General features: G+C 42.3%; 2 protein-coding genes across 4 annotated transcripts; one reads left to right on the top strand and one right to left on the bottom strand.

The window, feature by feature from the left end:
* Positions 1-544: 544 nt before the first annotated feature.
* Positions 545-24,692, bottom strand: GFM1 (G elongation factor mitochondrial 1). Of its 3 annotated transcripts, none has more exons than XM_030028840.2 (18): positions 24,556-24,692; positions 23,836-23,988; positions 23,004-23,136; positions 22,578-22,782; positions 21,726-21,842; positions 20,985-21,135; positions 16,732-16,886; positions 15,675-15,759; positions 14,472-14,609; positions 13,683-13,784; positions 12,972-13,028; positions 12,434-12,571; positions 11,397-11,479; positions 4,589-4,751; positions 3,341-3,485; positions 2,688-2,848; positions 1,730-1,783; positions 545-916 (listed from the first exon to the last, which is right to left on the bottom strand). In XM_030028840.2, exons 1-18 carry the CDS (start codon positions 24,628-24,630, stop codon positions 785-787), a joined length of 2,247 nt encoding a protein of 748 aa, XP_029884700.1. In that variant the 5' UTR covers positions 24,631-24,692; the 3' UTR covers positions 545-784. The 3 variants fall into 3 exon arrangements, with proteins under 3 accessions (XP_029884700.1, XP_029884701.1, XP_029884703.1); XM_030028841.2 differs by having other exon boundaries at positions 23,836-23,991; positions 24,565-24,671; XM_030028843.2 differs by lacking the exon at positions 24,556-24,692 and adding an exon at positions 24,240-24,258.
* Positions 5,189-11,873, top strand: LXN (latexin). The gene is made up of 6 exons (XM_030028856.2): positions 5,189-5,529; positions 6,207-6,269; positions 6,879-7,053; positions 7,683-7,819; positions 9,872-9,934; positions 11,057-11,873. Exons 1-6 carry the CDS (start codon positions 5,401-5,403, stop codon positions 11,150-11,152), a joined length of 663 nt encoding a protein of 220 aa, XP_029884716.1. The 5' UTR covers positions 5,189-5,400; the 3' UTR covers positions 11,153-11,873.
* Positions 24,693-25,560: the final 868 nt, after the last annotated feature.

Below are 25,560 nucleotides of genomic sequence, written 5' to 3'. Positions count from 1 at the left end.
TGACATTCTGGGAAAAGGCATCTTTTGTTTGGTTTTCTAACAAAGAGCCCAGAAAGCAAGCCCGTAAAATAAATCCATGTTGTTCATAGTTTTGGAAAGAGTTGACTTCTGCGTATATTATTACCAACTCTTTTCAAATGCCTGGTACCATCAGCGATCGTACTGGTATCTGGATCTGGCGACGAGCGAGCTGCACTGAACGGCGACTCAGTTCGTTAGGACTTTGGAGGCTCCTTGTGTTCTTTCTGAAGGATGCGGAGGGAAAACGGACATTGGTCCTCTGGGCTGGATGCTGTAAGTGCAAGAGGTAACGGATCTGTGCCTGGAGCACCTACGTGAAAACTGCTCAGTATTGGATGCCGACTCCTCCCCCGTGCCTGTCCAGCAGCTAACAGTTAGTGGAGTCTCCGAAATTAAAATTTTTAAACTTTCAAAAACAGAGAAACATTAACTAGCCTAATTACAAAAGAATGATGTAGCAAGTAAAAAAATAAAATTATTTTAATACAAGTGGGATTACGACAAATTTCGAGACAAGTTATCATCAGTGGTTTAACATTTATATATTTTGTTAATGAGTAGCATTTACATGTGAACAATTCCACTGTAACTTCCTGGTGGTTCCTGAGAATACCACAAAGGAAGGATATTATGCTGAAATTACAAGTCCAAGTCCCGCTGCAGCCTGCGCTTGTCCAGCCAGCCTTGATTGCTTCTATGGCTTGGGCAAGTGAGCTTTTAGAGAAGATTGTGAAAAACTTCCATGTACTCAAGAGGAAAAGAGTCAGCTCTTGGCTTTCCCCTTTTTTGCAGGAAGTCGCCCTGTTGCTTCAAGGTATTTGTTAATTATTTCTTCCTGACTGCTGGGCAAACATGGTTGATATTTACAGTATTCCATTGTATATTCACCCTTTCCCTGCAGAGTTGGAAAAAGAATAGTCAAAGTGAGGATGCTAAATGGGTAATCCTATTTAGCAGCAGGCCACACCCTAATCTGTGCAGTAACATGCAATGACCATTTACAATGAAGTATACAAACACGGTGTACTGTACGTGTGAGATACAAAACCATACAAACAGTATCTGAACATTGTCTCTTTGACACAAGACTGTAAGACTGCCTGTGGTACCCATCTCAGCAGTGTGACAATTCTGCTTAAAAACTGAAAATGATCACGCTATTAATAACAACCCTTTCAAGCGCTCACAGAACACCGGCACTTGCGTGTCACGAGATGTGGAAGAGCAAATTTTATGTAACACGCAAACTCACCTGATTCAAATGCATTCAATGGGCATGTAACTACAGGCATATATATATATATATATTATTAAAAAAGGACATCTTAATAACATGAGCACTGCTGTCAAAAATCTCTTCTACTTGCAGGCATCAGTAACTTAAGGAGTATGCCTAAACTCTTCCAGCCTGTGAATTTAATACCTTTACTGATACCTCTCACTTTGTATCACTCACGACTTTGAATCAATTCCCTCTTCAAATTATGAAAGAACTTCTTGGCCAGAAATGACACAGCTAATGCTAGTGATGTTAATTAAAAAGCAGTTAAAGTAACAGTAAAAACTCTAAGGTTATTTTCTTACTCTGCATTTGTTTAGATTTTTATTGCTTTTACTGCTGCATATGCTATGTATATCATGATGCAAATTAGCACACTTGGTTTACAGAAATAAATACGTTCTAGCAAAAAGTACCGAGAGTACTTACCTCTGTGGAAGACCTCAGCTCAGTGGCATATCCAAACATATCATTCAGTGGCACCTAAAATGCAAGCATACTATTCTTGTAAAAGCAAGATTTTTTCCATCAACTGTGGATTATCATCCAGTTAATCTCAATTACGATATAAAGAGTCAGTAAAGTCTGGTGCTCTTCGTAAACAGTACTGATCTAATTACCCATTTTTGTAAAGTGCCTTATTTCAACCAATTTATATTCACAATGTTTTCAGCAGGAAACCCCAAAAATCTCAGAGGCTGAATGTACCAGGTACTGGAATATCCCGCATTCAGTAATCTGTGTCACCCAGCAAGAGATCATAATGTTTGAAATATCTCAAGACTGCAGCTCTAAACACAATTTACGACGCAGGAGTGACGCAGCATGTGGTTTGTCAGTAGCCAAGGCTTTGCTGAGATGATTTACCCCACTACCACCGTTAGATGTATGCTTCTATATGACCTAACGTGAGAACATCTATGTTTTTAGAAGGGACATAAAAGAAGGAACATTGAAGGCAAGTCATTTGCATTTATCTGCAATTTTTACAGTTAATGCAGGTAACAGCTGAAGGAAGACAGCTGACAATAAGATCTTCCCTCTGAACTCCGTGCACCTGTATTGCTGCACAGGTTCCCTTCACTCTGAGGTAGCACAGTCTGCCCATCTCAAGAAACCCAAGTTCTGTTCATTTCTCTGCCACCATATGATTTTAAGTTAGTCAGTTGGCTTCTCTGGAGCAAGACAGATTTATGATAGGTTCACTAATACTGCACAATACACTGCCACGAGTTGAAAATTAACGCTTAGCCACTGAAAAACTAATATGATGTTTATCCACTGAAAAACCCAGCTACGACTTTACACGTACTAGCCAATAAGTAAAACAGTAATGGAGTCAAAAGGCAAGGCAGGAAAAGGTCAGGAACCAGCAAACACCACAAACCTCAGCATAGAGTGTAAAGTAACCCTCTGTGCCGTCTTGTCCTGTGATCACTCCATGACGGCGATTAATTCCAGCTATCACTGCTCCTTGGAATTCGGTGGGTGCCATCACCTCCACTGCCATAATGGGTTCGAGTATACGCACAGTGGCGTTTTCCATAGCTGGAGAAAAAAACTTAACTAAATAATCAAACATCAAAGAGCAAGCCTGGCATAATTCAAGATACCGCTATGTATAGCAAGGAAGTGTTTTATGGTTGATGCTAAGCGTTTCTTACATCAGTGGGGGAAAACAATAATCAACAATGTGGAATTCTAGCTCCCCTGCCTTTTATTACTGAGACCATAATGCTGGGAGGCACACAGTTTGATAAAAAGTTCTTTTCATACCTCTGTAAGGATGAAGCTGTTGGTGTTTCTTTACTGTATTCTATGAAAACAGGATTTCCTTCATACAACTAAAGAAATTATTGGGCCTCCCTCAAAATTTCTATAAACTCTCGCATATATTCTGCTCTACACAACCGGCCAAACTTTAAATGTGTGTATGGATACACCAGGCAACAAACCAACGTATAGAAAGGAGGTTGTTAAATTTAGCTCCTACAATAAAGAAGCCAGCAGGACTACACATTCAAATGACTGGCTTCATACCTTGCTTTAGGGCTCCTTCTCCTGCTCTGATGAAAGAGATTTCATTGGAGTCCACCATGTGATGTGCACCATCCTCTAGGACGAACCGGACTCCAGATATCCTGTGCCCTGACACTAGACCTTTTTCACATGCTTCTCGGAATCCCTGTCAAATAACATCTCAAAATTAGCAGTTTGTAGACCAAAATGAAGCTTAAAAAAGAGTTGTGTTAACAGCAGCCTATAAAAGACATTAAGCTTAAAAACCAAAACAGCAGTAACAAAAACCCCCCACCTTTCACAATTTTTAACAGCAATCCTGTATCTACCCAATGGACCCTCTTGCTTGATAAGATAATGGAAGAACATAACAGAAGGGAAAACTTTTCATTCCCAAGTGCCTGAAAACTTTGTAGTATCATTCTTCAGCACCTCAGTTTGATACTGATATTTTTTAAAAACAGAAATCATGTAACAAGCTAAGGACAAGAAGAAGAAACGTACTCAGGATTTTGCTTTGTAAGGGACTGTATGATCAAAAGCCAAAAGAATGCTCTATGTGGAAAGAACTACTCTAACCACTTGACTGAAGAACAAGATTCTTTTAAGACTGCATGCTTTTTCCAGGATTTGGCAAAAACCTTTAAATGCTGCATCATGGAATAATGAAGGAATTATCTTATGTTGATCTGTTGTTGTAGGAATTCAAAGATCATGGTAGGTACTACTTAAAAGTAGTACGTGATAAATTGTACAGTTATAGAGAGACACACACACACAGGAAGTCCACAGAAGAGATGAAAAAGAAAGAATATTTGGTAATTCATGCAGGAAATCCAGCTTAATTACAGTTTCCTACATAACCGGCCTCAGAGAAGTCACAAAAGTTACATATTTCAGGGCTAGAGATGAGAATCACAAGGCCACAATCAAAAGCAGAAGAGGGCCATTAAAAAGCAGATTCAACAGAAGGAGGCTTGTTTGACTGCAAGGACGGACAGCCTACCTTCTGCTCTGCAGCACTGCTACGGAAATAGAGCAAGCGCACACCACCAAAGAAAACAAACAGCAGCTTCTAAATTAAGTGGAAAACCTAGGAATGTAAGATATTAAGCAAAGCCACACAAATTTGATTCTGCTCCCACTGAAGTAATGAGAAAAGCCTCCTTGCCTGGGGCAAGACAGTCACAGTAAATGTGCACGGTATAGCAGGAAAACAACAGGAGTCAGTATTTCTTATATTATATACACACACAAAACGCTTGGTACCTTTTCAACAGCGGGCACGAATTGTTTTGGAATATTTGTGCCAATGGTTCTGTCTTCAAACTCTAATTTTGTGTAGTCCTCCGGATCCAGGGGCTCCAGAACGCCTATAACTTTGCCATACTGGCCGGCTCCACCCGTCTGTTTCTTGTGTGTATACTCAAACCTAAGAACAAACACATCCCCGCAGAACACCACATTACTCATTACGCAAACCACACTTGAACCACGGTTTTCTAAGGAGAAAGTTCCCAGTCTGCGTTTTACTTTATTCCATTTGGTTACGTTTAACCAAAAGGGCTAAATGCCACGACAGCAGCTGAAACAACAGCTGAGGATATTTAATGCCCAAAGAGGGAGCACCACGGTGGTTCGTCTCGCCAGCGCAAGATCGTGACGAGTCATCTCTCTCAAAAAAACCACCGCGAAAAACAAGCTGCTTCTGTGTGGCAAGCAACGCTAATAAAACCTGCTTACCTTTAGGCTCCTGCTTTTTGTTGAGCCGAGTAACGAGGTTTTGTTCTTTCTGCACATACCTGCAGTTCCCACCCACAGAGCACTTAGACCTGAAGCGCAGACACGGAACGAGGGCTTAACCGGGAAGAAAACGCGCGAACAGCTGAAGTATTTTTGAAGGGAAAACCGGAGGGATCCGAGGTCTCCCTCCAAACACCAGCCCGTCCCCGTCCCCGTCCCACCCGGCTGGGGCGGAGAACGGGCCCCGTCCCGGCTGCTCCCCGCGGGCCGGGCCGGGGGAGGGCAGCCCCGGCCCCGGCCGCTTCCTGCGGGAGGAGGAAGCCGGCTTCGCCTCCGCCATGGAGCTGCCGCCGAGCCACCACCGCGCCGACCGGGCGGCGGCGCTGGCCGCCGGCTACGTCTGCTACCGCCGGGGGAGCCCCGGCCGCGGCCTGCGGCTGCGGAGCGTCCGCCGCGCCGGCCGCAGGGTGAGTGCCGGCGAAGGGAGCGGGCGGCTGCGGGCCGGGGAGCCGCTCCCCGAACCGCGGGCAGCCGGCTTCGCGGCCTCTCCTCGTCGGGACGAAACGGCAGGCTGCGAGGAGGGGGGCGAGGACGGGGCGAGGCGGCGGCGGCCGTCCCTGCCGAGCCTCCCGAGGGAGCTCGGGCCCGAGGGGGATGCTCTTTTCCCGACAGACCGAACTCTCACCGCTGACCCGCTGTGGATTCGCTGGCGAACCTGCCAGAACGGGGGTTACAGCAAAACTAACCTGCTTGCTTAAGTCGTTATTGTAGATATCCCCAAAATATATGACATGATACAGGTCATAGCAAAGCGCAGAACGGACTTAACACAAGGAACCCAGTTAAGACTCCCGCCTCAGCCTTTAACCACGTAGCTCGTTATTGCGCATAATCATACAGGGAGCCCAAATACGGCAATTAAGTAGTACACGAGACTGGAGATGGACGAGGAGGTACTACAGCAGCTGCGTATTAAATGAGCAAGCTTAACACAGCAGGAGGAAATAAAAGAATACCCTAGCTCCGTACGGGCCCTGCAGAGAATGGCACTGCTGCAGCGTGTTTCGCTAGAACTAGACTCTTTTCCACAATGCAAAGTGATTCATTTCACAAAATAAATGTTCTTCATGTTTTCCTTATTTAGGACATCGATGGTGTTGGGCCTAAGTACCATCTGGAATTGGTGTTAGAAGACATCGTTGACGAAGTGAGTTCAGATTTATTTAATAAATACGTTCTGTGGGCAGAAATTGGCACTACTGACATGTAATGAAAAGCCAATGCTTTATGCTGCTGATCCTAGCTGAGGCCAGCGGACACGCCAGTTAATAATACTTGGTATCGTGTTTCAGATTTTTCTCTACTGCAAATCAGGAAGGAGGAAAAAAAAAAAAAAAAAAAAAAAAAGGCTTAACTTTACCAAAAGGGAACCCCCATTTTTTACACCATAAAAGCCCCAAACATCTGGTACCTACCACTATGACACAAGAAAATGTTTGAGGGATGACAAGGACACTTTAGTGTTGTTCAATTTCAAATTGAAGTTACTTGAACCCATTACTCCAACTGAATAGCACAAGTGACATTCTGCATCACAAATACTGCCCTTTCTATCACTGCAGAAAGAAAACTGCCCTTATAGTATAGTCACGGAAATACTATGAATTTAACCTTGTCTTAAATAATCACAAATCTCTGTGGGCCAGACTCAGAGAAAACAGCAACTACCTAAAGAAAAAAACTATGTTTTAGAAGTGCAACTTACCAATATTTGTATTTAATGAAATATTAATACACATAATTAACTCTGTAACAGGACAGTACTGTTAACTGCACTGCTGAGGTTCTTTACCATCTGGGCAACAAAAACATTGCTCCAGATGTGCAATTCACAATTGAAGGAGAACTTAAGAACACAGATGAAGCAGATAACATATTCTACAGTCGAATCAAGAGCCTGGAAAAAGAGCTTGTGGCAGAAAACATACCAGGTACAAAGAAGGGGTTTGGGCTAGAAGGAGGTTTTTGAGACAATGTCCTCCACGGCCAGAAGCAAACCTGAGCTCAACTGGTGGTGGTCCACGATCCATATGGGAGCCCCTACTATAGAAGCCAGGAGCAAGGGGGATCAGGCCATTAGCCCTACTCTGAACACACGCTGCTTCACTTTCTCTTATTCGGGGTGGCGTGTCAATCACAACACTACTAAATTCTTTCATAATTTCTGAAATCCAGAACCGATACGCGATTTGCACGTGACTGTTCTTGAAAACCACCTGCTACTGTTACCTCTCCCTTTATGGGCATCCTGCTCACTGTTGGTGGCTGTCCTTCGCATAGTATATCAGACACCCCAGTTGTAGTACTAGGGTCTGCTCTTACTTTAGGGCAACCCCTGCCTTGAAGACGTTACAGAATGTATGCTAAGAGAAAGAATTGGGAAGAAAACACGGTGGTGATATAGCAGCTCTTCCAAGATTATATGGAAGATCTGTGACACAGCAAGGAACGTAAGGAAGTGACTTTAGCACCAAACTCTACTATTGGGTGATAAGGTTCTGTTAATGGCGGCAGCTCCATGAATCTTAGCTTAATGTATATTTTTCATTTTGTTTGCCAGACAGCCACGGCCATGTGTCCCCAGAAATGGAGCCCATCCGCCTGCTAGCGTGGGTTGCCTCTGGCTATGTGATGTGGCAGAACTCAACTGAAAACACTAAGTTCCAATTTGCCCAAATTAAACATGTGAAGCAAGTGGTAAGTTACCATCAATGCCTTGCAAGAAAAATAGCATTTAAGAGCTAAGCAGTTGTGGCATGTACTAGAGTACAGCTGAAGCTAAGTTCTTAAGAAACCTCAACTGTGTCTGAACTTCTTGGTCCGGTTCGTTTTTCAGCCAGTGTTTAGTATTGTTCCACCTACCCCTTTCCCATTCCTCTAGCAAATCATGAAGGCTTTCACTGATGGCTTGAGTGTTTATTTAGATCACTCCTTCTCTTCATAAATTTTGTTTATAGAAGCTGTGTCTTCCTGGCAAGACCAGTATTCTACCCTTATTTAGTTAAGAAAATGGACTCTTCCACCTGGAGGTCATCATGTTGATTACAGTTTTATATTACTTCCCTGCCTTTCATCTGTAATGTAGGCCCAGCTGACAGTATTCTTGCATCTGCATAACATGCATTGGAATATTGTCCTTCATCTCTTGATCTACACCATGATCTAGCAATCAGTCACAGTAATACTGCTTGACATCTCTGCAATAGCCATGTCTAGGCAAATAGCAATGGGCTGCACCTCAAATTCAATAAAACACAATCTACGTTGCTTTTGTTCGCAGTATTGCAGTCTCCATCCATTTGCTAGTTCACCTCAAAATGCTAATCAAGAAAGAAAATATTGATCTAATTCCACTCTCATTACTAGCTTTTTTATTTTGTTCTTCCCAAACTTACTTTTACTAATTTTTAATTATTTTGGGGGGGGAGAAGACCTAAAATTAATTTTTAGTTGAGCTCTTAGACTTATATTAGCATGATGAGCATCAATTAAGTTTATGATAAGAAAATTGAATTCAGGAAGATGCATCACAAGACAGAAAGGGAATGCAATACTTCAGGACAAAATATTTTCTATTTTCACTTATTTCTGAGTGGTTACAAGTGATGTGTTTATCTTGAGCAGATCTGGATCTGCCCTAAGCTAAGAAATAAAAATGACTGGCAAATCTCACTATAGCTATTCAAATTAATTGAGTCATTAGCTACCACCATCAACAGGCCTTGCAGACTTCTTGCCTGGAACAGGCTTAACTGATAAAGCAACTTGCTTTCAGAAAAGTTTTTATCAGAGCAAAATTTTTGATTTTGCTTTTAAAATTAATAGAACTCTATAGATTCTCCCAGTTTCTCTGTTCTATTTGGAGAAAATATCCTGTGAGTTAGGAATAACTCCTAAAGGGATGGTCAACTTTAAATTCAAAGAAATTTACTGTGTAAGCTAGGATAAAGAAGCAGGACTTCGTGTTTAGAAAACCCAATATATCAGGAGTCTTCAGAACAGGCTTTCAGAGGCCGAATGTTTTGGCACTTAGAACAGCCAGTGAATTCCCGTGAAGTTCTGTGTATGAAGGAAAGGCAGAAACTCATTCTTGGAGCGCGATTTGTTAACATTTTGCTCCCTCTGATGGCTATCTGAAAGCAATTCACAGACGCTGCAGGGCTGTGCACAAGCAAGATTTTAAAACCCTCTTTAACAAACCAGATGAATTTAAGGACAAGGCAGACAGAAGACTATTAAACTAAACCAGCTGTCATCTCTCTCTAGTAATTTTGATCCTCTTCCCTGAAGAATAGGTATGTAAAGAGTATGTTCCAAAGGCCAGTGGGTATTCTGTCACTCACACAATCACTGATAACTTGTTATCCACTGTAAGGCCTCTGGAGTTCCCTCCAAGTCTTATCCTACTGACAATTTTATTTAGGATTATTTGGGCTAAACTGACACTTTATAGAATCAAGTGTTCCCTTCCCAAATGAGTTCCTGAAGTTGAGATATATCTAGCTTCTCTAAGGGAAGAATTAGCATGGTTTTATGTTTCACAGTCTCTCAAATGTAATTTTGGAGTTCACAGAAATACAAAACAGTATCGTTTTGTTATAGTGACTAAGCTCCATCTACTTTATTTGTTAACACGAGCTGCCAGTTTTATCCGAAATATATCAGAGAGTTTTTATGCTAACTAAAGAAAACTGATTCACTACTTTCAAGGAAGCCCCAAATTCAACCCTTTTCATCTTGTCTTTCCAGAAAAGAAGTGATGAATATCTTGAATTTAACTACATGATTCTACTTCACGAAATGGTGTCCCAGGTAAAGTCTTTATTTCTAAAAAGCCTTTTTTTGTTTTAAGACTGCCAAGCTGTGTAACCTCCAACTCAGACATGCAGATGGTGGGGCGGTTGCAAATCCGATGCCTGCAGGCCAGTTAGCAAACAGGGTGAGATTAGGGCAACGATCACTGTCGGTCTCAGCGTTATCGGCTTCTGCCCCCTGTGCAGGCAGGAGACAACAGGTCTCCAACTTGTGTCAGCAGACAGTAATTTTCAGCTATTTCTGGGCCCTTCTTGGGAACAGCAGAGGTTTAATATACTGGTCATTCACACAGCTTTCTCCTCTTGGGAGATACTATTGCTAAACGGGCCAGGGATAAAGAGAAGAAGCAGCTGCCAGCATCCTGGACTGCTTAGCTGCATTCCAGCTGGGGCTGCGGAGTGCTTCTACGCTAGAGGACAGCAGTGGTGGACCAGTAGACAGAGTAGCTCTCAGAAGAAAGCAGCAGAAACTTTGGTTCCCAGAACAGTATTTACATTCTATGTTATTCTCCATCCTAATTTTGCAATCTGAGCAAGTGTTTTCATAAGGAAAATGCAGAAATTTTGAAAGAGAGGTTCTCGATTGTGCAACCTCCTGTAATAAATCATCCACTGATAACAATCACGAGATCTCACTCCTACTTCTAGCTTCACTGCCTCCTACCCCAATGCACTCTCAGATAAGTTGGGGCATCTGTAGTGTTTTTAGTTCCTAAGTTTTCTATGAAGAAAAACTCATGAGAAGTAGTAGCTAACTAATTGCAAAACAAAAGCATAGGTTCTTCATTGTGCTTGGTTTGGTGAAGGGCAGGTATCCCAAAATATCAACAGCACTAACAGTAAGAGGGGTAATCCAACATAGACATGCCTGAGCTGCAAAACTTGCCTAGATAAAGAAAAATGTAGTTGCAGCAGCATGGAGCACAACACAAGCTGAAAAAAGCTTGCAGGAGAACTTCAGATATTTGGACAGGTCACAGGACTGCACGTTACAGTGCTTACCCTGCACTGTTACTGGTGCTTGATCAACTTACTTATAATCAGCCCAGGTATGGCTGTGTTACAGCAGTCAATTCCCGTTCAGTATTGTTCAAAGAACATACCTTCTCACTTTCTACAGGAGATCATTCCCTGGCAAATGACAGTTCTCTGGCACCCACAGCATGGCGTTCAAGTAACACAGGACAGCCGTCAGCCAAAACACGCATCGGAATAACGGACCACCTCATACCACAGGGGAAGAAGCTCAAATGCTACAATAAGCATTTGAAGGGAGGGCACATAAGTTGATGAGGGTGGATATGCAATCAAGGTACGAAGAAAAGAAGTCCTTCCTCAATTAAACTTTTCCTGTACATTGTGCTTTGATCTGATAATCCAAAAGGCACTTTCTCTGCTACGTAATCAAATTCTGCATCAAAATAAGTTAAAAAACTTCTGTTGCCAGAAAGAATACTTACGACACAGGTGCGGAGATGTTCTCCCTGAAGGCAACTTTTGGCTTTCCCATGGTGCAAGGGCAACCGTATTCTCTTTCCATTCGCTGCAGAAAAAAAAGCAGAATGAAATACAGAGTTGTTCCATTAGAACAATACATTGGAAATTATTTTATTTACAGATCTTTCTGAAATGAGAAACTTAATCAGGGTTAACCAGTTTTTTGGTCTGGGGTTGGATTGATTTTTGGGGTCTTGGTGGGTTTTTTTTTTTTTCAATGTTATGAATTATTCACTGTCATTCTGCAGTCATCCTTGTTCAGGGGCTATAGCTTTAGATACAGGAAAAGGGAACAGCATTAATTATTTCACTCAAATTTAAGTTTTCCAAGACAAAAGCCATCTTTTCTTCATTCTGTCAACAATTCAGATACATCTATTGTGACTCAAATAAAGTATAGACATCAACTTGAAAGAAACAAATAAATCACTAAGTAACTATTCCCTCCTGCCTGCATCATCTCTTATTATAGAATATTTCTGTGTCCTGTAGGAAATTGCTAACGGTAAAATTTTTTATAAGCAAAGGCTGCTAAAGCAAAGCGTAGTGCTTAATACAGTATTTTTTATGGATTTGAACCAAAAAGTAAAAATATTGCAGGCAGAAATGTCATTTAAATAGTTTACAACCCTCAAAATAGAACCACTGGAGAGAGAGATTCTTCAAAAGTTGACTAAGAAGTTAAACTCTTCCCTAAACAGCTAGTAATGTTCACATTAATGCCACAGTGCTTTCTGTGGGGAAGGTCTCAAAATAGTTGTCACACGATAACCCTGATTTACACTAAAGCAAGTGGAATTGTGCGCCTCCAAACATCCTGTAAACGTGACGTCAGCTTAGGCACCCAATTACAAAATCAGGCCTAAAGGCTGGCATCAGTTAGCCCCTCCGCAGATAGTTTTTGGTACAGTAATGCAATGTCTTAGCCAGAAAGGAAGGAGAATTCTTGGTTGGGAAAACAATCAAAACCAGAGTCCGTGGAATGTGCTTTCCAAATCACCTGGGCATAGATTTCCAAGTGCAGTTCCCCCATTCCAGAAACAATGGTCTCTTTGCTCTCATCATCAAAATGGATTCTAAAGGTGGGATCTTCCCTTGTAAAGCGGTTCAGGCCTTTTGAAAATTTATCAAAGTCATTCTGAAAAACAGTTACACACACACAAGAAAACATGAACATCCAGAAGTCACACAACAAAAAGGCCTCAAATTTTTCTATCAACTGCTTAGCACTTCTACTCTCATGAGGTTATTTTCTGAAACACAGCCATACATTTATAACTGTATTTATCCCTCCAGTTACTTCAAGTCCATGTTTACCCAGGTCAAAGACATGCATCTTCTTTATGGCTAAGTGATACCATCTAACGCAATCACATGCTGAGTTATCTGAATGATACCTTTTTACGTACTTTGAAGATTTTATTACGCTGCTCATTTTAGTCTGTGGTTCCATATTTAATGGCTAACCTGCATAAAATTATAAAAGCAGCAGAGGAAAGATAACTCAGTCAGAAAAAGCTTGATTCATAGGCTCTTACCTTGTTGGAAGGCTTCATAGCTACTGAAATGACAGGATCAGGGATGTGAATTGATTCCTGCAACGACCATAAAGGAAGAGATCATACAGTTGAGTTCCACTACACCTGGTGATGTAACTTCTCCAGAAAAGTTTGGTCACAAGAACTCACGGTTACAAACAGGGATGACTGTTTTACTTATCTAGCTCATAGCCATTATCATAGCATAACAAAATTATGTAAGTCTCCTGAGGATTACTACAAGGCTGTAACGCAATGCGTGCCGTACTGCCAACCACAGTATTTCTAACACCATTTCCTAGATTTAAGATAATCTGGTTTCACACTAGTTAGAAGACTCTGCTTCCTATCACATTTTGTAAATATATATATATATATATGTAAAAATAAAACCGATGCATTTAAATACATTTACAAATACACAGCTTAATAGTTTTGAGTAACAGCATCCACTTCGAACAGCCCAGAACAGTTTGCTAACACTGAAGTAGTATTTGATGTCAAGCATAGTAAACAGGTATTTATCTCTCTTGCACACAGCATACTTCTATATATTCAAGCTCCTTAAGGTATTAGAAATAACCACAAAAAATATTTGTGGTTGCGTATACATCAAAAAATATTTAAATTGAACAAAGGTTTACAAACTTTCACAACAAAATCCTGGTGAATTCTAATGCATGAGGCATACAGATTGAAAGGTGTACTCACCATGGAAATGTCAGTACTGGTTTTATCAGTGAACGTGTCCCCACTAGCACAATCAATTCCAAACAGCGCACATATGTCTCCCGCGTAAACTTCACTTACATCCTTAAGAAAGAAAAGTTTACTATTTAGATAACACTGAAAGATATATTACAAACTACACCTGGTTTTAAGAAGATATATAAATACTGTGTTTAAAAGCTTGAAGTTAAGCTCCTTTGAAAATTCCAGCTTTGATAAAATGCTCTGTAAATCTTCTCTCTCTTTATTGAAAGCACAAAAAGGAGACCTGAGCTTGGATGCTGATTTGCTCTAGTTTAAGGATGTGAACACACTATGTTTTAGGCAATCCTGACCCAGCTGTAGAGTTCAGGAATTTTAAACAGGAAAGGGTAGGATTTGCAGCAGCTTGAGAATCAATTTTTAGTTCAAGAATTGTATTCAATGATCACATGGAAGAAAACTTGTGTATTTTGCCAGTCCTATTTCCCCTCTCCCAGAAGTACAGAATATGGGGATAATACCACAGCTGGCTTGCTTTAGCTATCACCTCAAAGCCATTTTATAGTGCTTCTTGGGCAAAGATTCTTCCACTTCAGTGGAAACAATACATTAGAGATCAGTTCCAGTTTCTTGTAGAGCTCTAGTAAGTGCTACAGGCAAGTATCAATTAACAACAACAAAAGCAGAAATTTGACATATTGCATCGTTCAGAGATAGTTGAAAAGCGAGAAGCTTGTTTAGTAAAAGTGGCTCAAAAGGCAATCCGTGTGGATTGTACCTCTCACTCACCTCCATATTGTCTGAATGCATACGGACAAGTCTCTGCACACGCACTCTCTTCCCAGTCCTAGTGTTATATATATAATCAGATTTCTTCAGCATCCCCTGATAAACTCGAATATAAGTTAATTGCCCAAAACGGCCAGCCTGGAATCAAAATTCATTAAAAATCAGATATAATCATTCTGGGAGTCAAGACCACTACTATTCAAAGCATCATTTGCACTAACTGACTAAATGTTTCTGTTTTGATTTTACACACCAGACACGTAAATGAAACTTTTATTAATGGAGTCTCAGCTTTCACTTGGCTCTGGAATAGAACCTGGCATCTCCTGGCAATTTTCTTTACTTCACCAATTTTACCACTCCTAAACTTTCCCAACAGAGGCATACATTAACTAGCAATTTGGCCAGCCACTTTCCATATGAAATCTGAACTGCTACTCTCTAGGTAGCAAAAAACTTGTTTGGTTAAGACTTTGTACTTTTTCCTCTCCAACTCTCTCGTGTTCCATTGTTTTCAACTTCAAACAAAACCAGGATTTTTCTCTGAAAGCATTTGAAATAAGCCCATAAACCCCCCAAATGTTCAGGTTTTAACTAAGAAAATCATGAAGTATTTGAGGCACATAACCCATTTTAAAACTTCCAAATTGGCAGTGTTTGATACATTTGTGGATTTTATGGTGGAAACCAGTTTTTTAAAAGAAGTTAAATTTAAATTGAATTTAAACATAAACTTATTTTAAAATTTGTTCTGCATAAATTTTGGCAGTACCATCTATTTGGACTCTCTCTGTTTTCTCTCAAATCTGGAAAACTTGCTTTCTTCTTCAGGGTTAACACAACATGAGTACAACTTTTGCTCCGCAGAGGTCAGATACTGGTAGCGTGGGAAACTTGCAAGCAATTGAATAAAGTCAGCTAGATAATGTCCTGGGCATCCATTCTCTAGAAACTTTCTGTTTAGCTTTACCATACACACAGTGACCAAGTAAAAAAGCCATCACACACACAAAGAGATACACTGAAAATACAGAGCTTTAAACGTGCTTTTCCCCCCAAACAAAAGGTACTTCCCAGGCATTAATGACAAGCCACCAATAGCTCAGTGCAAGGAAGACTTGCATACACCACGAACTCTTGCAGAAAATGCCCTGCTTCTCTACTGGTTTTGCTGCATCAGAAATGAAAACAGTAACAGCTTACCTCCAGTTTAAAAGCAAGGCCTATAAAAGGCTGGGAATCATCTCGAGCAGAGTTCAATAGGAACTTGGTTTTGTCCTCAGAATCCCTTAAAAACAGGGATGGAGAGGGAGTTTATGTTATGAATCAAACATGACAGCCTCCTCTAAACATAAGCCGAACCTCAGAAAGTCCCAAGGGCCTTCAGTTTCACGTTTGTAACTGAGACTTAAAGATGCTCACATATGTAGCTCCCATGTGCCTAGAAAGTACCTCAGAGAAACTGCAGCAGATGCCCAAAAGGTCGAAACTATGACAAATATCACTAGTCCTTCATATCATCCAACTATTTTGCCATGAAAGCAATTAATCATACACTCAGACACAACTCATGAGCAAGTCCAGTTTTAGAGTGAAGAAAGAAACATTGCACAATGCTCTGACAATGCTCATGAGCCATGTGAGAAGTTTTAGTCCATCCTAGTAGACAGATCTTAGAGGCAGGGAGAGGCACAGCAGCAGTAAGGACTCAAAAGAGTCAGTTAACCACTGGGAGAAAAAGTCATAAACTCTATTTATTAGCATCATTTCTATTTAGCTATCATTATATTGTCTGAACAACTCAAACACATTAAGTGTGTGATGACCACCCTTAAGCCATGACTGGAATGTTAAAGGCTATTTACTGGCTCTAATGTTGGGTTTCATGCTTCTTAATTGTGAAGGCACATCAACAAACACGTCCAAAGAATAAAATGTTGTTTATACATTTCAGATATGCTCTCTCCTCTACTTTAGGCATGGTTTTAAGGGTTGCTGTTAATTACTAAGGCATTATCTCATCAGATAGTAATTTTTCAAATCTAATATTTAATGTGTGTTAAAAATACCAGTATTAAGAGTAACCCTCAAATGAGAGATGAGCTTTCTTAGTTTTGGAAGTTTGTGCAAAATTATGGTGGCATTATTTAATATGAATGGTAAATGATCATATATTTTGTTAGTAATATTTCCTGCTACATATTACACTGCTTTGAAACCCAATTCCAAGACCACTCCTTATGCTCATGAATATACTTACCCCCGGTTACTAATAGCATAGTTCTCAACCTCTGAAGGATTGGGGAGGTATTCCAGGACAGCATCCAGCAACGGCTGTACTCCTTTGTTCTTTAAGGCACTTCCCACAAGTACTGGGGTAAAGGACTTCTTCAGTGTTGCTCTTCTGATTGCAAGCTGAAAAATAGCCATGCATTACTCTCCTCCTGCAACAACTTCAGGAGTCTGACACAGTACCAACCAAGCAGCAGTCTAGATTCTCTCTCTCTCACTTTGCTGGTCATCTCTACTGGAGTAAAGTAGCTGCTCCCACACAGTCTCCTGTACAACCCCCTGCACATAAAACTTACTCACCAGAATTCTAGAAGCGTGAGGGTTTTTTGCCCCCCTTATCTTAAATTCAACTTAAAAATGAAAATGCCCAAGATAAATATAATGATAACCCCAAAATACTCAGAAAGTTTCTTGATTTCTCTGCTGGTAAAGTCAGGACTCTTCATTTCTGATTTAGATGTCTTGTTCCCCCTATTTAGTTATGTTGGGAAACAATACACATTTGAATTTGTGGAAGTAAGATGAGATGCTTCAGTATCTTTAAACTACAGAAAACTCTTCTGAAAGAGGAAGTTAGGTAGGGAAGGGATATTTGGCTAAGTGCCATGCTCAATGAATCATCATTTTTTGAAGAATGGTTTAAAAGTGCAACAGAAGAACCTATTTACATTCATCTACAGACCTGCTGAAGTTGCACCAACTGTCTTGGGAATCTTTCCAAGATGTCCTGGTAAACTAAGAAAGATAAACTAACTGCACAGTAATCTCATGCTTATTCAGTGCCTTTCACTCAAGCATCACACGACGTTACAAAGCACAACTGAGCACCAACAACTTCTGTAACAGTGATCGTAGCCGTCTTCCATAAAGGTGGACAGAAGCTATCTGGCCCCCTCCCATCCTGCAATTAATTACTGAAGCCGAGATTGCCACCTTGGTCCCACCTCTCCCTGCCACTAGAGGATGCCATCTCCCTACACTTCCAGGCCCTCACTCCAACTGAAAGCAGCTCCTGTCTTCTTTGATAAACTAAAAGAAATGAATTCTCCTTGATAGACCAAGATAGTTAACCACATCATCTAATCTGGGAGTTATTTGGAGTACCCAAAGACAGACAGTTAAGATATCTTCATAATTAACAGAGAGAACAGTAGTTCCTTAAATTTGTTGATGTAATGACTTCACAAAAATAATACAAGGAAAAAATCCTACATCAACAATTCTGCTCATCTAGCCCATGTCTGTTCTCATATACCAGAGCACTGGAAATAGGGCTGTACTGATGCCCGGTGTTTTTATTCAGCCACAGGTTTTCAAATGAAGCAACATGACTGCAATTTATTCTCATCAACAACTACCTTGGGGAAAAAAGTAATTTTATTTTCCCATAAAGATTACTGTCACTAAGCGCCCCACTGAGTACCTGGGGCACATCAGTTGAATGTAGCATTAGGGATAGCAGCAAATTAGGTGATGTTTAAGCAGCTGATCTTCAGCAAACATCATATGCTATGACTGTGGCATCCAGGAGTGATACTTAGCATCATTTCCACAAAAAGATTATTTTCAGTGGAAACTTGGCTGCTGGCCACTGAAAGAAAATCCATCTTCAGGGACATATTAGTACAAATTAACCTGCATCTGCAATACTATAGCCATTAGAGCTGTAATTAATTGGCTTTCAGAAGTGGGAAGCAGAGGCATGCTGAACAGACAAATTTATCTTGGTAACAGATTTCCCTCCCAGCAGGAGCTATCAAAAATAGCTTCCTGGTAAAAATCTCTCACCTCTTACAGAAACACAGTGTATTCACATCAGTACCACTCCCTCTGCCAGGTGAAGGACAGATCCTTACAGGTCTCTAAAACTGCTATTACATTTCTGTCTTTATCAAAGTGAGAAGGGCTGCTTTGTAACAGGAATAGCTCAGGCTTTGTAAAATAGTATTTAATTACTGGAATAACTAAATGCCTGGTTATCAATAAGATATATATTTGCATGGTACTTTCAAAAAAATCCTTGTGCTTTTGTCTCAAGCCAAGCTGGGATATACAGGTTCTTGCATATTCTTCCTAGAGACATTAATCACCAGTAAGTCACCCATACAGCCAAACCAATTTAAAAAAAAAAACAAAACAAAAAAAACAAAACCAAAACCCACCTCCAAACCAAAGGTTTGTAGCAAAGTTAAAAGCAAGCAAAATTTAGGGGTCAGGAAAATTCAAATAAATAAACCTTAAGGGGACTTGCAACACTCATCAGCTCTGAGGGTCTGGCAGTCCTCTATATCCCAACAGATAGAGTGGACAACTTCCAGGAAAGCAAGCACTGCAAACCATAACAGGGAAAGGGCTACTGCACAGAGGCAACCAGGCACTGCTAATGGGCCAAATACTTAGAATAGGACTTAAATATCAAAGCTATGTTTAAAGTAGCAACCTCAGGGATCACATCTGATTCGAACTCAGCTGGCCTAGCAGGCTCCACTCAGAGTTAACAACTCCTGCTTATAACATATATGTCTCAATTCAGCTTGTCTTCTTCAGCTACCAACTGAAGCACGCAGCTGCAGGCAAAGAAAAGCAAAAGGAAGTAGCAAGTGCCATGTGAGGCAGGCTCCAGGCCCCAGGGAGACTCCGTGCAACACCACTGCTCGAAGACAAGCTGTTCTAGCTCCAAAAGTAGCTCTCTTCAAAAAAGCAGTCTGTCTGCAAGGCCTCTCCCACTGCAACGGGCTCTTCAGACCTCACTTTTTTATTTAATCACATTAAGCAACTGGTCTCCTGTAGCAGTTTCAATTTTTGACTCAACTATTAACAGCAGGCACTAGAAGATTACTGCTCAAGTTAACTTCCAACACTAGCAAGAGGTGGTGGCCGACAGCAAGATGCATCACACAAATCCTTGCACCGAGCGTGCATTAAGGGCAAAAACCAGCCATGCTGAGATCAGGCCTGCAAACCATACAGCCCTCAGTACGGTTCCCTTGTGCTACCGTCTGCCAAGACACAAAGCCTCATAGACTGCTGTGTGTCAACAGCTACACGTCGCTGTCTTGAGTTACACACCTACCCCATGGGGCTGTGCGGTAAATGCGAACCAGCTTAGCACTTCTTCTCTAAGGGTACGTGTCCTCAGATTATCTTTACGCTCACGGCACAGCAGAAGCAGGTCCACGTGCGGCACAGGCTCTCTTATGCTCATGCCGGGATAGCCAAGCTTTTGCACCTGTCCTGACTAAAGCTAATACCACAGTAACTCAAGAGGCATCATTAGTCAACTACAAACCTTAAAGGGACTGCCATCCCACGTAAGAATCCGCTACGGTACGTGTCGATTGCCAAGTCTGACATAAAACAGTCTAAAAGAAGGAATACACATTAGTCTGCTGTCCAGCCTCCACGGAACTGCACAAGCAGATCTCACCCTGGAGTGAACAGTGGCAGTACTTGGATAAAGACTGTACAACTGCAGCTGATCTTCCTAGGCCTCCCTACCACCTTTTATTATGTAGATATGTGCTTGAAGAAACAGTGATACCAAACTGTCATGAAAACAAGTAATTTTCACTCCATGGCCATCTGATTACTTCTGTAAGCATCCTTTTATGTTGGCACGTTTGCCATTTGATATCTGAAGTATTTAATAAAATAAATCATGTATCAATTTTTTCCCCTCTTTCAAGAAAGGCAATTCTCTTATTTTTTGAAAACTGTGTTTTGACCTGGATTCTTTTCTTCTGGAGTCTCCAAGTAAAGTCATTGCAGTTCCCTTCTACTGTACTGCTCTTTTCACTTCGAATATAATCAGTGCAAATAAAAAACAAGGCAGGATTTCCTAGGCGCAAAGACGACTTACAGCATGTCAACAACTGACTTGCTGTGGGACACGAAGCAAGTCATAGCTATCAAGCTGTAACATGGGCAAGGCAATAGAATGAAAAAAATTACTAGGTGAACCTTTCAGCCATTTGCTGGTCCCTAAAGGGCACACACAAGCTCAGTCTTTCCAATGCAAATCAAAAAACAAATTTGGAATAGGCCCTCAACAAGGAGTGAAGTGGGAGTCCACCTGTGGGAGGTGACACTCATACCAGAGAACTCAAGCAAACAAAATTTCTTCAAGACTTCAAGAAATTTTTTATTGGGGGGAGGGGGAGAATAGGGACACAAAAAAGTGAGATAACAGTGCTACAGGAAGAACCACCACAATAAAGTTACCTTTAACTCAGCTGCTGTAGGAATCTTTTCTTCCAAAAACAGCTCCCCAAGTTGATCATCCGAGTTAGCAACACATTCAATCAATTCCCGACGTCTTTCTGCAGCCTCAGCTCTAAATTCAGCTGGAATTTCATCATACCGAAGAGTCTGGCTACACATACATAAATAACATAACCACTCTAAAGGAATGCCACACGAATCAACCTTTCAATCACTAATCATTGTTGGGACCAGCCTGACCAAGAAAAATTCACCGTTGACATGGATATTGAGGGAAAAAAAAAAAAAAAAAAAAAAAAATCACATGAAAACATCAACATGCTTGAGCAGGAGAGGGTTTCTTCCCACTCATAGTAGGAGCTTGCAAGGATGCGGGATAACCTGTTCAACAACCTCACCCACATCTTATCTTCACCCCAGTAAGCTCATGCCAAACATACACTATCAGTTCCCGTTATGAAGCAAGTCTCTTATTTCTCAGGGTGGCAAGTGTGGCTACCACCTCTCCGCACTACTGCAGTTAGCAAACAATTCATGCTGCAGCTACTCATCACTAAACCTGACCCTGCAGAATCATTTTGCTGTAACTTGGAGAGCTGAAGAGTGATACCTCAGCCCTAGCACAAGCCACATCCCTAACTTTCCAAATAGCAGGCTTTTTCATCTCTGAAGAGAAACTATAGGTAGTTCCTCATACAAAGACTAGCTCCAGCTAAGAAATATGCAAGTTTCAAAACTTACCCAAGTGCACCATCAAAATATATAGCTTTTTCTTCAATAAGATCTATAACTCCTTTAAAGTTTCCCTCCAGCCCAATTGGAATCTGAACAAAAGCTGCATTGTGTTTTAACTTGGATCTGAAAAAGTGAGCAAATATAAATTAGTTCAAGAAAAAAGTCGTTTCTATATATGTGCTCCAGATGGTCTTTGAACAACATCCCACTCCTACAAAATCACCATCTTTTGTTCTTTGGACAGTGCCAAAAATCTACCAATACTGATGAAAAATGCCTAGTTGCATTTTAACCTGAGTGACTGCCAGCCCTCTATATCCCAACAGCTACAGTGAGCAACTTTCATGGGAAAGAAGGCAGTGCAAACTGGCTTCAGATTAATTACTTGATTATGGGAGTTGCTTCTCCCTTAATGCGTATTAATGCATGTATCTCACACATCAAATCAGGCACAGAAAGACTGCAGGTGAGGAGCAAGCAGGACTTCTGGTATCCAAACTAGAAACTGTCCAACCCTATGTCATTTTCCTGCTGTAAGCTACAGCACGTTTCCTACCAGGACCTAGGAAAAATTAAAACGTTGTTCTCAAAGCAGCTCCAAATATAGTTCCATCAACAAAATAAATATCAAAACCCCAATTCTCGGTCACTGCAAGCCTGGGCTGACATTAACATTTGTTTTTCTTGATAAAACGGACACTTGCTATAGGTCAGATTAAGATTTAACCTCAAGTCAGGTATTATCCTCCAAACTGCAACTACAGACCCCGTGAGAGAATGCTTTTCAATATTCTTAGTACTAACCTGCTATGTGAATAGTTCAGAATTATCTCACAAATAATTTAAAATGATAAATACCTCAATTGTTGTACTGCTCTGGTTGGACTAGAGCCCAGTCTGTCCAGTTTATTGATGAATGTTAAAAATGGCACACTGTAACGTTTCATTTGCCTGTTCACAGTTATTGTCTGGCACTGAACTCCTCCAACAGCACAGAGAACCAGAATAGCTCCATCAAGAACTCTCAAAGATCTCTCCACTTCAATTGTGAAGTCCACATGTCCTGAATAACAAACGCCCCAGTTATTCACAGATGACAAAAGGTAATGAGAAACTGTTTTCTCATACATGCAGAAAAAAGCAACAGCCAACAGAATCAGTCTCCAGCTATACAGAAAGACCCACATTAGCTCAACTTAAGTGATTAACAAACACGAAGATGGCACCGTGTTCTTTGTATACACGAAGGAACAGCAATCATAATGTGTTCAGAACTGTTGTTACCTGGCGTGTCTATGATGTTGATGTTGGTGTCTTTCCACATGGTGTATGTTGCTGCAGACTGAATTGTGATTCCACGCTGTCGTTCTAGCTCCATTGAATCCATGACAGCTCCAACTCCATCCTTACCTCTCACCTTAGGAGAAAATAAAAAGAAAAAAATTTAGTCCAAGGGAGTTTACTACGAATTTTGCATGTGCAGGAGTGATGCTTTATATACTGAGCATCATCTTTCATGCAGTGAACAAAAGCAGACATGGCAGAATCGCTTATAATTTTTGGACTACAAGCAAGTTTGATTTTTTTGCAGCTGCACCTGCAAGTTTAATGTATTTTGCTCTCCTGAGGATCATTCCTGAAAAAGGTTATCAGAAATCTGCTGGAAATTATGCTTCACTGTGAATTTAATAAGATAACATACCCGAAGCTAAAAATTACATCCCTGTGTTCTCTGTTTCTCACAGTCATCTTTGAGTACATCAAAAGAAACATGTATCTTCCATGTATGTTTACCATGGAGATGATAAGGGAGCAGTAAGTCTTCAAATAAGATCTGAAGTGTTCTGAAAGAGGGAGAACACTGCAGTGAAGGAGGGATTACTTTCTATCCCTTTGCCCTCCACTTATTTTTAAAGGGATATCAGGGAAACCAGCAGATTTTTAGGATTCCTTCTCCAGCTTGACCAGAAGAGCCGCGCTGGGCCCGCCGAGCATAGCTCCCTCACCCCACGCACTACACCGTGCAGATGAACAAGTCCCAGCAACGTTTCAATGGCACCCAGCACACTCAGCCCACGAAGAGCAGCTCTTCTCTGGAACCCTCTGAAAACCCGACCTCGTGCATTTGTGCTATCCTGCCCGTATAGAAGAGGATTCGCTCCGTTAACGTCGTCTTCCCCGAGTCGATGTGGGCCGAGATCCCGATGTTGCGGATCCTCTCATTGGGAAGGACTCCTGAAGAACAATGCCTGCAGGAGGTCAGGAGAAACTGAAAGGCAAGAGAAGATCGCCGTTTTAGTTAGGAGCAGATCAAACGCGGCTCACTGTGCTGACAAACGTCCAGTCGGTCAGCTTTTCTGTGGCAAATGGGTCATTTATAGCAAAACGCCCTTTTCCAAGCGCCCACAGGGTCACCTCAAAGCTTTGCGCCGCACTCGAAGAACGCAGGCAACCCCTCCGGGCTAAGTCCGGCTTTGCCAGCCCCGCTTTTCAAACCCGGCCGTTACGTTCCCACTCTACCCTTTTTCTCCTCCTATTCCTTCGACCGAGCGGCCCCACGTTTTCCTGCAGCTGACGGGGTGCTTTCGGGCGGGCCTGCCCTCTCCCCCGCCACCATCCCCTTCTCCTCAGCTCCCCTGCCTCCCGCCGCCGCCTCAGTGACGGGAGTCCCGCGCCTGGACACCCGACATCTTGCGTCCGACCTCCCCGCGGTCAGCTCGGCCCCTCACAAGGGCTTCGCCGGGCCCTGAGAGGCCGCGTCCCCGCGCCTCCTCCGCAGAGGCTCCCGCGCTCCTCCCGGCCCGCCGCCCCTCACGAAATGGCCGCCGCCGCTGACCTGCCGCCGCCGCCGTTGCTGCTGCCGCTGCTGCAGGAGCCTCGGCGCCAGGCCGGTCCGCAGAACCCGCAGCATGGCTCCCTCCTGCCGGCCCCGCCGCCGCCGCCGCCGTTGTTTCCGGGGCACCGCGCATGCGGAGCGGGGGAACGGGCCGCCCTCCCCGGGGTCGGGCCGCCGCGGGGCCGGGGAGCGACGGTGGTTCCTGGGACGGAGCCCCCCCCCCGCCCCCCCGAGCATTTTAATTAGCCGCCTTGGCGCAGCGATGAGGATTTTGTGCTGCTGCTGGCAGCGGTTGAGGACACAGTCATCAGAGCGGTACTGTAACTGCAGAGCAGGATTAGCCGATTTTACAAAAAAAAAGCCTGGTCTCGAGTGCAGGGGTACCGCTCGCAGGCATGCTCACCCTAATTAGCAACAACTACGGAGCCGGGCTCCGTGTCAAAAAAACAACAGTACGGCAGCACTGCATGAAAAAGGAAGGGGGAAAAAAAAAAAAAATCTCATGGTACGTAGGAGGATGCTGCGTGGAGCGGAGGCAGCAATCTGTAACGGCGTCAATGTTGGGTTGCAACGGCCAGGAAGGTTCAGTCAAGCCGGCGTTGCAGATAACAAGCGGAGCGGCCCGGCTTAGGCCAGGAGGTGAAGTTGATGCCGTTGCTCTGCACGACTTCCCTCTCGTAAACACCACCGTGAAAGAGGAGATTCTCGCATTTGGAATCGGGTAAGAGCATCCATACCGTGGCTGTTAGAAGAGACGGCATACAGAGGTTCATGTCAGAGCTCAGGGAAGCTACAGTGTGTACCTATAGTCTCAAATATATGAAAAAAAATATCCCCCACTACTAGGATTGCAGCAGGAACAGTTCCAGTGGAGACTCCAAGAGCAGTTCTGCAGCAGAGAAAGGGCCTGGCCATCACCATAGTCAAGTCCCACCCCCATCCATTCATTTCTAGCAAACTTTTTTTTTGTGGTACATGCATGTTTTCCTTCTGGAAACGGAGGGG

This window comes from Aquila chrysaetos, chromosome 10, assembly GCF_900496995.4.
Source record: "Aquila chrysaetos chrysaetos chromosome 10, bAquChr1.4, whole genome shotgun sequence".
In the NCBI taxonomy this organism is placed as follows: Eukaryota; Metazoa; Chordata; class Aves; order Accipitriformes; family Accipitridae; genus Aquila; species Aquila chrysaetos.
The sequence above is the reverse complement of the archived record's forward strand: the minus strand, read 5'-3'. Positions and strand labels throughout refer to the sequence as shown.